At 33.0% G+C, this 14,826-nt stretch overlaps 1 protein-coding gene and 1 non-coding gene across 3 annotated transcripts; one reads left to right on the forward strand and one right to left on the reverse strand.

The window, feature by feature from the left end:
- Positions 1-698: 698 nt before the first annotated feature.
- On the reverse strand, positions 699-772 carry TRNAI-AAU. Its single transcript has one exon. It is a non-coding gene; the product is annotated as a tRNA-Ile (tRNA).
- Positions 773-5,794: 5,022 nt separating this feature from the next.
- LOC21405750 lies at positions 5,795-13,642 on the forward strand. 2 transcript variants are annotated; one of them, XM_010095096.2, is made up of 14 exons: positions 5,795-6,148; positions 7,022-7,112; positions 9,301-9,391; positions 9,774-9,843; positions 10,123-10,192; positions 11,059-11,128; positions 11,412-11,457; positions 11,553-11,805; positions 11,905-12,131; positions 12,247-12,321; positions 12,632-12,692; positions 12,827-12,907; positions 12,994-13,073; positions 13,312-13,642. In XM_010095096.2, the coding sequence occupies exons 1-14, from the start codon at positions 6,012-6,014 to the stop codon at positions 13,388-13,390; spliced, it is 1,431 nt and encodes a 476-aa protein (XP_010093398.2). In that variant the 5' UTR covers positions 5,795-6,011; the 3' UTR covers positions 13,391-13,642. The 2 variants fall into 2 exon arrangements, with proteins under 2 accessions (XP_010093398.2, XP_024019408.1); XM_024163640.1 differs by lacking the exons at positions 5,795-6,148; positions 7,022-7,112 and adding exons at positions 7,860-8,213; positions 9,087-9,177.
- Positions 13,643-14,826: the final 1,184 nt, after the last annotated feature.

The following is a 14,826-nucleotide window of genomic DNA, read 5'->3' on the forward strand; positions in this document are numbered from 1 at the left end:
CTTTTTATTTGATACAGAACCCGTCGGCTCCATTATTCATCTCAGTACTAATTTGTACCTTCTGCATGTAATATATATGAAACAATTACTAATGGTATGATACTAAGTACTAACTAATTAAGTTAATGCGACAATATTTCTTTATAACCAACTTTAATCTCAATTTTTTTTTATGTCAATCTTTAAGTTGGCATTTGTTTATTGGTATGCACAACTTGTTTTCTTTTTTCTTTTTTTTATTTAATACAGAATAGAATTTGTGGCTCCTACTTAATTAACAAGAAATAAAACACTCTATTAATAGCTAAATGAATGCACACTCAAGTAACTAATAACCGGTAGGTACAACCTCTTATTATTAATTAGCTTGACAATCTTTTATACATTATTAATAAGAGAATACCAACTTAAAAATTAGTGCAAAAATTAGAATTAAAATTGATGTCCCAAACAAAATAGCTATCTCTACTAAAAAAACAAGTGATGGCCGGAACGGGAGCCAAGCTATTCAATGGAGTCTACAAGTTTTTTTTTTTTTTCCTTAATTTTTTTATGGCATCATTAACCAAACACACCCTAAGGCTGAAAAAAGTTCCGCTTATGTTTATTATGCAAGCCCAACGACTGGCCCAACGACTGTCCCATTTGTTGAATTGGGCTGAGCATCAAATAAAGGCCCAACAGAAAGGAAGTTAGATTGGCCCACGCAGGTCTCGAACCCTCGACCTTCGCGTTATTAGCAAGACGCTCTAACCAACTGAGCTAATAGGCCTGTATTTGTTTGGTGTCAAAACAAAAATGAAAACTAAACATCTGTTAGATGCACAAAAGTTGAATCCATAAATGTACTTTTGTAGAGTTAACTACTCTACCCTTTTTTTTTTTTTATAAATAGTTTTCACATTTCATGTTCTTCCCCTAGCAGTGGGTTCCCCACTTCTTCGATACGTGGATTAAATATATGTTATTCATGCATGCAAATTCTTTTTCTACAAAGTAAGTTTCTTTTTTCTTTTTCTTTTTCTTTTTTTGTTTACATATTTTAAAAGTTAAAAGCATGTGTTTGTTCCTTAAGAAAACATCTATTTGTTTTTTTAGCAAATTTTAAAATATTCTAAGCAAAAAACCTAGCTTTGAATTTATGTCCCAAATATTGAAAATTTTTATTATATACGAAATGAACTAGTTAAAGGTGAACAAAATGTAACTTAAATCCGAATCACAAAAAATTATGATATAAATCCAAAAGTATAATTATAATACATGACAATCATTAGAAACTAGTTGTAGTTAATAGCAATACTTTTTTTAAACGAGGTAAATAGTAAGTTTTGAGATTCCAAGAATGTGCCGATCATCTTTTTTGCTTGTTCCTTCTTTTTTACAACAATCGCCAGTGATGTTGTCTCCGATTGTTCCCTAGCATTTGTCTGGTGGTGACTTCACAAGATCCACCTGTTTGCGATGATCTCCATGAACGAATCGCGATGCAGTCTACGGTCGTGATTGAAAGGGGGCTCCATCGTCAATGGCGAGATTTAATCGAGCTCCGTCAACTCATTAGAGAAGCGAGATCAAAGGTCAGCTACATCGCAAGTACAAGATCTTGTCGAGACACGAACTCCATCTCGACCTCTATCTCCATCACAGAGCTCCATTGATAATCTCGTCTCTGAGTCTCTGATGGTGCTACTCATCTTTTTCGATGAAAATGGTGGCCACCTCTTCAATGTTTGAGGGGCTAGTTTTCACATACTTAGAGGACATTTGTTTCATGTATTCGTTTCTGATTTTGAATCATGATTCATGATTCTCTACAGTATTTTTCTCTCATAAAAAATACACGTAAAACGAGAATGATTCTAAATCATAATTCTGAATACATAAATCAAACGTCCTTTTAAAGTCTTAGATCCCAAATATGCTACTAAAATTTCTTTCCTCAAAACTATGCCATTAATTTTTATTTTATCCTATAAATGTGCTATCTCCCTCCTTTTCACTAAAATTGAGTCATCACCTAATTTCCTCTTATGCCACACAAGTGAATTAGACTAAAATAAACAAAACATGAAATAAATTTAAACAATAAAAATTCAAACATGACAACATGTATATGTATTTATATATAGTAGTTGAAACAGTGCGTGCAAGATTTTATAAACAAGAATGAAAAATATATTTATTAAGGTCTAATTTAGAGAAATAAGTAAAAAAAGAAAAATACATAGGAGGGCAAAAAAAAGGTAAGAATGAAAAAAGGGAAAAAAGAGAGGAAAAAAAAACCAACGTTTTGTCAGGGGAATAGGATTTTAAAAAAATGACATGGATATGTAGGAGAATATATTATTTCAAGTGTGAAATAGATAGAAAAATTATATTTATGAGTGTCTGAAAGAAAAAATGTACAATGAGGTAAAAAAAAAAAAAAAAAAAAAAAAAAAAAGAAAAAAAAGAAGAAGAAAAAAAAGATAGGGGTACGTGCCCGCACTAAAAAGAGATCCCCTTATATTTACCTAATATTTTTAGATGTGCCCCCTCTCATTTTTGTTTATTTCAGTATCTCTCTTTATTTTCTAGATTTTTCTTAAAGTTATTTGTTAGAAAACTCATAACACACTAGTTTATTGTTTACTCGATTTTTTCCCCTTTCTCCTTTCATTTCACGGGTATAATAAGTTTGATATCTTTCTCTCCTCTTATAATTCCCACTTTTTTTTTTCTTTTCACAATTCCAGTTCAACACTACATGAAATTTGTTTATTATTACATTGAAATGTACCTATAAATTACTAGAGGTGCATTAAGTACACATGAGATGATGAATAAACATATAACGAGATGAGCAACTATATTAATTTTATTTTATTTGAGCCCCATTGAAATTAAATCCCAATTTTGTGACTGACGGGAATCGACAAAAGTTATATTTATTAAATTGATCGAAGTATTGATTTGTTTTTTTTTTTTTTTTACTAATCGAAAAAGGAGATTAAGTGATCTACCTCACGCACCGAGGGTACGCCTAGGAAACACGGGACCATCGAGAAGTGGCAAAAGCCTAAACTATTCTCTTTACTGACTATCTACTCAGTTTTCACCCTTCCACCTATAGCAGGTGCCAATCCAAGTACTGAATTTAAGACAATTCTAATATATATATATATATATATATATATATCTTGCCACTTACTGATATAGTTTGAAGGAAGTTTCACCAATTAATGAAAAATAAAATAAAAGGCACAAAAAACATGGCCGATTATATCGCTATTTGAAGTTTGGATAACATCCAACATCAGTGTAGCGACACTATATCATACCATCAAGATCTGAGGTACAATCATTGATTTGCATTTTTAAAATTTGGTATTTTATGGCCAAAACCACATTGATTTTTATTATTTTTATTTTTATTTTTATCTTTTTGCTAATAGAGTAGTTCATTCAACCAAACAAGGCTAAACAGCCAAAAACAACCGAAGAAGCTCAAAAAGAGCCAAAAAAAAGAGAAGAAAACCAACCTACACAGGAGCAGAAAACAGACTAGGAAAACAAACAACACGAAAAGGACAGAAGAACCTACACAGGGAATGAAAAAAACAAACAAAAACTAAACTAAAACCACATTGTATTTGACACAACATTAAGTATTCTCACCCTGACGAACGTCCCTGCTTCCCCACATGGGGCCCTAAGAATATCAGAGTCATATCCAGCTAAAAGATGAGGCCGATCGAAAAGGACATTCTATTTTTAAGGAAAAATTTTGGTGTAAAAGTTAATTAAACTGATAAAATATTTGTAACTGTATAATTCATATTTGTTTTTAGTGTTTGTTTATCCATTTTTCTGATCCGTAATAATCTTCACAACCATTAACCCTACTTTTACGAAAGCCTATTAAATAAAGAATAAAATACATATGGAACAAATTTCGTAATGCCTAGGATGTATCTTGAACTATTGAAAGTAGTCGTATTCGCACTTCTCAAAGTGTGAAATTGAGACAAATAACACTTTTTTTTTTTTGTGAAAAAAAAAACTGTAGATGAAAATGACTTGAAAAAAAAAAAACTTTGGATGAAAAAAGCCCGTTTAGTTCATGGATTAGAACCATTTTTAATTTATGTGTGTTTTTTGTGAGAAAAAATATTGTAGCGAACCATGAACCATGATTCGAATCAGAAAACGAATCCTCTAACCAAATGGGCGAGGTTTTTTTTTTGGCTTGATTTTGATAGATTTGAGCTTTTTTTTTTGTTTTCACTCTGAAAAATAGGATAATTAAGGATTCATTTAGTATGGGAATTTAAATCATGATGATTTTAATTATAATTTTAAAATCAGAACCATACTCATGATTTTTGGTTCAAATCATGATTCTGAAACATTATTCAAAATCAATGGTTTGAATCACCTTGAATCAAGAGGGGAGTTTGAATCTGATGTGATGTTTTTAAACGAGAATCACTCATGATTCTAAAACTATTCCCTCTTGATTCAATGTGATTTAAATCCATAATTCTGAATCATAGTTCTAGTTTTTAAATCATGATTAGAATCACCCTGATTTAAATTCTCGGACCAAACGAACTTTAAAACATCATATCAGATTCTGAATCATTCAGAATCACTGTAAACAAACATTGATTCTGAACCAATATCCAGAATTAAAATTCTCGATCCATCTATCAAACGCACCATAAAAATGTACAATACTTAGTTACTATTAAAAATGATATGTGCACTTCTCAAACTATGAAATTGTTAGCATATTTTTGTTTGTTTGAAAAATACGATAATTTAAAAATTATAATACTGAATTGCTATTGAAAATGCTATGTACACTTCTCAAACTGTGAAATTATTAGTTGTTTTTTTAAATACAATAATTTAAAAATGTACAATACTTAAGTTGCTATTGAAAATGGTATGTGCACTACTTGTGAAATTGTTAGAATCGTCGATTAATCTAAACACGAACACATAATTGTTTTAAAACTTTAATAAAATAGTACACTAGTAAGACAAGGAACATCAAGAGTTCATTCGGTACGAAAATTTAAATTAAAGTGATTCTAATCATAATTTTAAAATTAAAATTATAATTCATGATTTAGGGTTCAAATCATGATTCTGAAACTATGATTTAGAATTAAGAGTTTGAATTACCTTGAATCAAGATAAGTGATTTTAGAATAATGAGTGATTCTAGTTTAAAACATCACATCAGATTTCAAATCATCTAAATCAAACACTAATTTTAAATCTAAAATTATAAATTTAAATCTAAAATTATAATTTTAAATCTATCTATCAAACGTCATCCGAAAAAAAAAAATTCGGATCAGTTTGTGGTGGCCTATGGTTATTGGTCAATAGTTATCCCCAAAAACAAAAACAAAATCAAAAAAAAAGTCTTCTATTTAGTTTTATTGATCAATAATTGTAACTTCTAAAAGGAATAAAATATTTGTTCTAAGAAAAAAAATGATAAAAATATCTCCTAAGAAAAGGGTTGAAAATATCTCTTTTGAAACAATTTGCCTCTTTTGAAACAATTTGCAAGTGATGTGACGTCAAAATACGCCCCATCCTCATTTTCACACTCTACCTATTTTACCCTTACTCTCTCATCGAAACGTAGTCAGATAACCTCATACTTGTCGTCTGCAGTTTGCATACAAATTTGAGGGCATTTCCGTCCAAAAGGTGAATCTAAATCCCCCAAAGAAAATGTCTTCTTCCGATTCCTCGAAAGCGAGGTTATTGCGAAAACAAAACAATCAGAAGGAGAGAGAAAGAAGAGAAAAACTCTCTCTCTCCTGCGAATCGATAGAATAGAGAGATCCTTCATTGTGTCTTCTTCTCGAAACCACCGACGACCCTTTTTCACGTGTAACATGCTCTTTCTTGCAGTTTCAGCAACTGGGTAGAAGAGAGAGAAAGCTTTGCTCTTTTTTTTTTTCTTTTTTTTTTGTTGAGTTTCTTCTTCTTCAGCAGAGAGAATGTTGGTCCAGAGGAGAGTGATGACGTGGCGGCGCGTGGGGAAGTCTCTTCACGCGCTGGTAGCCCATGGGTTGCTCTTCTCCTTCACGATCTTGCTCGTCCTTAAGCTCCACCGCGCCGTTCGCTGTCCTTGGTGGTTCGTAATTCACTTTTTATTTTCTTTTCCTGCTCTTGGCTCTGTTTGGTGGGAAAATTTGAGGGAGATATTAGGAGCTATATTGAACGTTTGGACCAATTATAATTAGCCCTTATTCGGTTTTTATTGCATTTCTTTCTGCAAAATTAAAGGTGCCCATTTTGTGAATTCTTATAATATTCAGACGATTGGTTCATAGTTAGAATCATGATTTTGATTTTAGAAATTCAAATTTTTTGTGAGAAAAAAATACTGTAGCAGAACGACGATGTTAAACCAGACAGAACTGAAATAAACGTGTGTTTTGATGATTGGATTGTTTGAAATTCCCCTGTTTTTGGAGCCAAAAAAAATTGTGGGCTCTTATTAAATAAAAAATTCTGGACTTTCTTTATGTTGTTAACATTGTACTTTCTTGCATTGAGCTTGTTAAGAACTGTTGACTGTCACTGTACTTTTAGCCATTAAGGTTGGCTCAATAATGAAAAAGAAACGTTTTTCTTTTTTTCTTTTTTCTTTTTACACGTGAATTCATTGGCAAGTTATGCATTTTTTTTGGGATCCGAATTTGGAATTGTAACAAGTTAAAACACATAATGCAAAGATAATTCCGAGCTCATATATGCATTATCAGACAAACTCCTGTAAAAATGTCACCTTTATTTTTTATGTATGGACAAATTCTGTATTTTATTTTTAAAGGGAAAAGGGGAAAACGGTTTCAATGCTATTGAAGTTTGGAGATAATATTATTTTCTTGGAATCCTGTGGACTTTTTTAATTTGCTATGTATTCTATGCTTCCCTTTAGTATTGTGAGTACCATTTTCTTTTAATTTAGTGTCTAATGTTTTCTTCCATCCTTATTATGCAGGATTGTGTTTTCTCCTCTGTGGCTTTTCCACGCAGTTGTAGCCCGAGGCAGATTCTCCTTACCTGCACCGGCTTTGCCTCATGATCGTAATGTACGAGAATTATCGCCATCTTATGTTGGATATACTATTCTTCTTGCACGAGAAAATGCATTCTGAAATCAGATTTTCTTGTTGTAGTGACACATAGTGAAAACACTTCTTTTTCTTGTGCAGTGGGCGCCTTTTCATGCTGCTATGATTTATAAGAGTTTGAATTACCTTGAATCAAGATAAGTGATTTTAGAATAATGAGTGATTCTAGTTTAAAACATCACATCAGATTTCGAATTATCTAAATCAAACATTAATTTTAAATCTATCTATCAAACGTCATCCGAAAAAAAAAATTTTCGGATCAGTTTGTGGTGGCCTATGGTTATTGGTCAATAGTTATCCCCAAAAACAAAAACAAAAACAAAAAAAAGTCTTCTATTTAGTTTTATTGATCAATAATTGTAACTTCTAAAAGGAATAAAATATTTGTTCTAAGAAAAAAAATGATAAAAATATCTCCTAAGAAAAGGGTTGAAAATATCTCTTTTGAAACAATTTGCCTCTTTTGAAACAATTTGCAAGTGATGTGACGTCAAAATACGCCCCATCCTCATTTTCACACTCTACCTATTTTACCCTTACTCTCTCATCGAAACGTAGTCAGATAACCTCATACTTGTCGTCTGCAGTTTGCATACAAATTTGAGGGCATTTCCGTCCAAAAGGTGAATCTAAATCCCCCAAAGAAAATGTCTTCTTCCGATTCCTCGAAAGCGAAGTTATTGCGAAAACAAAACAATCAGAAGGAGAGAGAAAGAAGAGAAAAACTCTCTCTCTCCTGCGAATCGATAGAATAGAGAGATCCTTCATTGTGTCTTCTTCTCGAAACCACCGACGACCCTTTTTCACGTGTAACATGCTCTTTCTTGCAGTTTCAGCAACTGGGTAGAAGAGAGAGAAAGCTTTGCTCTTTTTTTTTTTCTTTTTTTTTTGTTGAGTTTCTTCTTCTTCAGCAGAGAGAATGTTGGTCCAGAGGAGAGTGATGACGTGGCGGCGCGTGGGGAAGTCTCTTCACGCGCTGGTAGCCCATGGGTTGCTCTTCTCCTTCACGATCTTGCTCGTCCTTAAGCTCCACCGCGCCGTTCGCTGTCCTTGGTGGTTCGTAATTCACTTTTTATTTTCTTTTCCTGCTCTTGGCTCTGTTTGGTGGGAAAATTTGAGGGAGATATTAGGAGCTATATTGAACGTTTGGACCAATTATAATTAGCCCTTATTCGGTTTTTATTGCATTTCTTTCTGCAAAATTAAAGGTGCCCATTTTGTGAATTCTTATAATATTCAGACGATTGGTTCATAGTTAGAATCATGATTTTGATTTTAGAAATTCAAATTTTTTGTGAGAAAAAAATACTGTAGCAGAACGACGATGTTAAACCAGACAGAACTGAAATAAACGTGTGTTTTGATGATTGGATTGTTTGAAATTCCCCTGTTTTTGGAGCCAAAAAAAATTGTGGGCTCTTATTAAATAAAAAATTCTGGACTTTCTTTATGTTGTTAACATTGTACTTTCTTGCATTGAGCTTGTTAAGAACTGTTGACTGTCACTGTACTTTTAGCCATTAAGGTTGGCTCAATAATGAAAAAGAAACGTTTTTCTTTTTTTCTTTTTTCTTTTTACACGTGAATTCATTGGCAAGTTATGCATTTTTTTTGGGATCCGAATTTGGAATTGTAACAAGTTAAAACACATAATGCAAAGATAATTCCGAGCTCATATATGCATTATCAGACAAACTCCTGTAAAAATGTCACCTTTATTTTTTATGTATGGACAAATTCTGTATTTTATTTTTAAAGGGAAAAGGGGAAAACGGTTTCAATGCTATTGAAGTTTGGAGATAATATTATTTTCTTGGAATCCTGTGGACTTTTTTAATTTGCTATGTATTCTATGCTTCCCTTTAGTATTGTGAGTACCATTTTCTTTTAATTTAGTGTCTAATGTTTTCTTCCATCCTTATTATGCAGGATTGTGTTTTCTCCTCTGTGGCTTTTCCACGCAGTTGTAGCCCGAGGCAGATTCTCCTTACCTGCACCGGCTTTGCCTCATGATCGTAATGTACGAGAATTATCGCCATCTTATGTTGGATATACTATTCTTCTTGCACGAGAAAATGCATTCTGAAATCAGATTTTCTTGTTGTAGTGACACATAGTGAAAACACTTCTTTTTCTTGTGCAGTGGGCGCCTTTTCATGCTGTCATGGCAACTCCGTTGCTTGTTGCTTTCGAAATTCTCCTTTGTTTCTATCTAGAAAGCAGTTATGGTATAGGCAAGTACCTTTTTTGGACAATAACTGTTTGATACTATTGGAGTCAACGTTTTTTTCCCTCCTTCATAATCAGGTTATTGCGGTTATGTCTAGCAATTATAGTGAAGTACGTGACTTGCACTCTTATGGGCGAGAAATTGAAATATTTTGTTATGTCAATTTATTCTCTCTCTTCATTCTGATATGTTAATGAGAATCATTGAGTGCTCCCTCAACGAGATTTAGAAAACTTCTTTCTTAGTTTCTTTCTTTATGTTATTTCAACTTCCGGGCCTTAATTTTTTTTTTTTGTTTCTTTGTGAACTTTAATTTGCTGCAGGAATCATGTTGAAGATTGCCTTATTATTATTTTTTGTTTCTTTGTGAACTTAATTTGCTGCAGGAATCACGTTGAAGATTGTCTTTATGCCCTTGTTAGCTTTTGAAACAGCAATTTTGGTTGATAATATCAGGTATCCTTTTTTTTTCTTTATTTTATTTTATTTTATTTTAATTTTGTTTTCCTTTCTTGATCTATTGGTTATAATAAGTATTTATTTTAACCGGAAGATGGATATTGGTGTTCTCCAATGGTAGATAGATCAATCTACAAAGCAGAGTAGGATCTGTTTTGATAATCAATGAGATTAAATTAACATGTAATGAACTCACCACTTTCTGTGGGGACTTCACAAATATTCATTTCATCTCCACTTTCAGTTTTAGTAATCAACGTCTTCTTTTTAATATAGGATGTGTAGGGCTTTAATGCCTGGAGACGAAGAAGCCATGAATGATGATGTAATATGGGAGACTCTTCCTGTAAGTATGCAATTATATATTATTGGTTGAAGAATTTAACGCTTGATTGTATCATTCATTCATTTTTCACCCTACTGTTGAGGGTCTATGTGAGTGATAATAGTTAATTGGCACCTTTTATCATCCTTTTACAACGATTATTCGCCATTATATGACCATGTACTATGAGGAACTTCTGCTTGCATTGCGTATATGAAAGAGATCAGAAAAATGGCATTTGAAGCAACGTTTGCTCTGTTTTATAGCACATCTTTAGGAGAATCTTTAATCATGAGTAGCATTGGAATTTATGGGCCTCAATGCTGCATTTTTTCGGTTGAGATTATGGTTACAAATTTAAATATAATGAAAAACATGTTCATGGTAGAAATTTTAAAAGATAAACAAAAACGATCATTGTTAAATGCAGTTCATGCACACATGAGGCTTATTTATTTATTTAGAGAAAATTTCAAGTTTAACCATTTTTTTTTTCCAACTCTATTATCTATGCCACTATATAAAATTTTGATGCCACTACCAAAAAAACCTGTTGGATACGAAGTGATAATCTGCAGGTTACGCAAGATAACCTGCATGCTACGAAAAATAACCTGCAAGCTATGAAAAGATAACTTGCAGGTTATTAGTGGCCTAAAGTAAATTTAACAACAGTAGCAGAAATAAATTTGTGTTATTTATTAATGCCATTTTTTAAAATTGCCCATTTATTTATTTATTTTTTATTTTTTGTCAATTTGCTACTACAATAATAATGGCTATTTTTTATTTTGTTGTATGATTTTAGTTGCCTATGTAATATGCGTTACCAGTTTTACGGATCTTCTCTTCTTCTTCATTTACTAACTATAAAACTTTGTTTCCAGCACTTTTGGGTTTCAATATCTATGGTCTTCTTCATTGCTGCGACTATTTTCACTCTCCTAAAGATATGCGGTGAGTGTTTATTTGTCGATTGAAATATTTTGTAGTGACATTACTTCTCAGTTGGACTTAGATTATATATCTTGTGATCTATTTTGTTTTGTCTCCATCTTATAGTCCCAACATAAACTGACAATCTGATCAATAGATTTTTAAATGAATCAATGATTACAATGCCTCTTTCTTGTATTTTATTATTTATTTACTGTTGGCTAGATGCTGTCTCTTGTATTTATTGCAACAATTAGAATGCTTTATTAGCGTGAATTATATAGTGCTTCACGATGTCATGCAGGTGATGTAGCTGCTTTAGGCTGGTGGGACTTATTTATAAACTTCGGGTAATATATATTTGTGTTAACAGAAATCTAATGTTCTTATTTTTTTATCAGGTCTTTTATTTGTCAAAACTGATCATTGAATGTTATTTTCACAGAATTGCAGAAGGTTTTGCCTTTCTTGTTTGCACTAAGTGGTATAATCCATCAATCCATAGGCATTCTCACATCACAGAACCCTCTTCTGCACCTTCAATCACTATGAGATATCTTGACTGGAATAGAGGTTTAGTAATTTCTTCGGAGGATGACCAGAACAATAGTGGGATATGTGACCTGCAAGATATCGGCGGACATGTTATGAAAGTACCTCTGATTATTTTCCAGATCCTGCTCTTTATGTACTTAGAGGTACCAGTCACTTACTATAGAATTGTAGATGTTAAGGAAAGTGATTTTTGGCTGCTACTGGAAGGTGTCTTAGTTGTTTTCTTTTCGAGTACATTACAGGGAACAACATCTGGGGCCACGCATCTGTCGATTCCAGTCGTGTTTTCTCCTCTTATTTTGTTGCAAGGAGCTGGTGTTGCATTTGCCGCATATAGACTTGTGGAGAAAATTGTTATTCTAGTACATGCTCGTGAGTCTGGAAGATATGGTGGTGCTGGTTCTGCAAGATACTTCTCCATAGCATCAAAAGTTCAAGATTCTTTTGGCTTCTTGCATCGTGGTTCAAGGTAAGTAGTTCATTTTCTGGGGACTTGGCAGTTCGAATGACTTTGGCTATCTTTTTGAGTCGACAAAACTTACAATTATGGCATTTTTTGTTGTTTATGTTCATCCCGGTGACAGATTGCTGGGTTGGTGGTCAATCGACGAAGGAAGTCGAGAGGAACAAGCTAGACTATATAGTGTGGGAACATCTGGGTCTGTAATTTCTTTTCTATTATCTGGTTTCTTTGTATCATGGATGTCATTGTATCCCAATATGCAACATTTATTCCGTAAGGCTCAAAAACCTTTATTGGTTGTGTTATTTCTTCTTTCATGTAAAGATGCTTGTTTTTGTTGTTTTTTGTTATTTATTTATTTATTTAAGATTTCTGTTCATTCCTTCTCACAGTGACCCTTTTTTGAATAATCTCATGTTCCCTTGCATAAGAAGTTTACTGTCCTGCAAAATAGCGTAAAGGTATTAATGAATTTTGTTATTTTTCCTTCTATCCTTGCTAAGCAGGTATAACACTTTCTCACCTGATGTTGTGAAGAAAATGCCTAGAACTGATCTTGTTGATGAGGTATAATTATTCTTTTTTTTTTCCCTTTTCCTATTAGGCTACAGTTTATCCGTTAATTAATTGGTTCTCCCTAATTAAATGGTATTATATGATGATATTTACTTGCCTTGTATATTTTATTCTTCCTTCGGCAGATTTGGAGATTACAGGCTGCACTTAGTGAGCAAACAGAAATTACAAAATTCAGCCAGCAGGAGTATGAGAGACTTCAGAATGTAATATTTGCATACTTCGGCTAGTATTTCAAGTTTTTGTGTTAAAGTCAATCCTTTTGTTAACATTTTGATCTGATGAATCTCAGGAAAAGATCCTTTGTAGAGTATGCTTTGAAGAGCAGATTAACATAGTCCTGCTTCCTTGCAGGCATCATGTTCTTTGCAGGTAAATTGATTGACCCTTTGCACTGCGATTTCCGTCTTATCTTCTCATAACCAGTAGCTTAGACCTTTCACTTAAGCATTGATATGGGACAACACAACATGTTGATTGGAAACTTTTTCTCGTCTTCTGAATAAGACTACTTTTAGTATACATACAAGATACTGATTTTCTTTGCCTATTTTCAGTTTTCAACACATTCTAATAGTTTGTTTCATGCGTGTGTTTTGATGCATCTCAGAACTTGCTGTGAGAAGTGTAAAAAATGCCCTATATGCCGCGTTGCTATCGAAGAGCGACTGCCTGTATATGATGTGTAGTTTTCTAACTTGTTGATTCAAGGCCAGGAGTAGACTTCTTGAACGCCTTTTTTTTTTTTTTTTCCCGCCCCCCTTACATAATTGCTTGTGATTTTAGATGAAGCAAGCGCTGAGGCTGAGAAACATAATAGTCTCTCGTATCATTTATTGTTAATAAACTAGTGTTGTCAAGGAATTGTAAATATACTGCCATGAAATCCAGTTAAAGTGGTGTTTGTAGTTGGTTTTATTGACATTTTCTTATTAACAAATTTCACACAATGGGTTTTCTTTTTCTTGTTTTTTGTTTCGTTTTGTTTTGTTCCTGTTTTGTTTTTTGATGCTAGCTATAGGAGTTTGAAGAATCTATCTTTATAGTTACTTATATGAAGGTTTTGAGAACCAATGGTATGTGTGGAATTATAATGGTCAGTTTAGATGGTGAAAAGTATTCATAAGCATTATGCTTTGAAAAACCCCATGCATTGTAAATGTATGTTACCGTATGACTTGCAATTGTCGTGCATTTTAGGGACATATCAATTAATTAGTAAATAAATAAAGGGACATATAAATTATATCGAAATGTATTCCTGATATTTTGTCTTTTTAATAATATTAAATAGGTAAGTTTTAAAAAACATTTTATAGTCTTTTTTAAGACTTTAAATGTTCAAACTATCATTCCTAATAATCAAATAGAAACTAACGATTTTTAAATTATTTTTTTAAGGTCTAGTTTATTTTGTAAATTTAAATTTTTAATTTGAGTAGAGATGTGATATTTTTTTTAGAGTTTTTATTGTGATATTTATAGCAGAAAAAGTTAGATGTGATATTTTTTTAAAATTTTTTATTGTAGAAACTTAAAATTAAAAACTCGAATCGGTGAAATGAACGAGTAATTGATTAATTTCAACCATTGATGAAAGTCTACTCAATAAGAGGAGTCCCAAACTATCCTCTGTCGCCGGCCCCTTCACCATCTAGACCCACGAGCTCGCCGTCGTTCCTCAACGAGATTGTCGCCTCCTTCTCCACCTGGGCTACACCTAACGATTTTCTTGGAAATGTTTTTTTGCAAAGAAGAAAAGGGCATATTCATGTGGATGGTAATGTTCACCGTGGAATAGAAAGTTTTTGGCTGCAAAATGACAAAAAGCTCTTTCACCATTTTCAATTCCTCTCGCACTCTCTTTTTAAGTTTTTTCTGTAGCTTTTAGGTTCAAAAGTTTCCACTTGTTGGGGAGCTTCTTTGCCTTCTGGCAATTTTCTTTCCGTGTAATGTGGTATGAGTACATGGCCATTCAATTCTTGAGATTTGCAACATCTGCAACTATGGGCTGTGGCTGTGATGGGGTTGCTACGATGTTGGACTGGAGAGCTGGGGCGGCTGTGACGGAGCCGAGCGCGAGGTGGGTCAGAACCCTGGCGCGAAGCTGGATGTGCGGGGTGGG

This window comes from Morus notabilis, unplaced genomic scaffold (assembly GCF_000414095.1).
Source record: "Morus notabilis unplaced genomic scaffold, ASM41409v2 Scaffold538, whole genome shotgun sequence".
NCBI lineage: Eukaryota > Viridiplantae > Streptophyta > Magnoliopsida > Rosales > Moraceae > Morus > Morus notabilis.

Bases quoted from the DNA above. Each gene is read 5' to 3' on its own strand.
- LOC21405750 (XM_010095096.2), top strand. From the start codon at position 6,012: ATGTTGGTCCAGAGGAGAGTGATGACGTGGCGGCGCGTGGGGAAGTCT. The intron at 9,392-9,773 runs GCAAGTACCTTT...AATTTGCTGCAG, and splicing joins AGAAAGCAGTTATGGTATAG to GAATCACGTTGAAGATTGTC. The intron at 13,074-13,311 runs GTAAATTGATTG...GATGCATCTCAG, and splicing joins AGGCATCATGTTCTTTGCAG to AACTTGCTGTGAGAAGTGTA.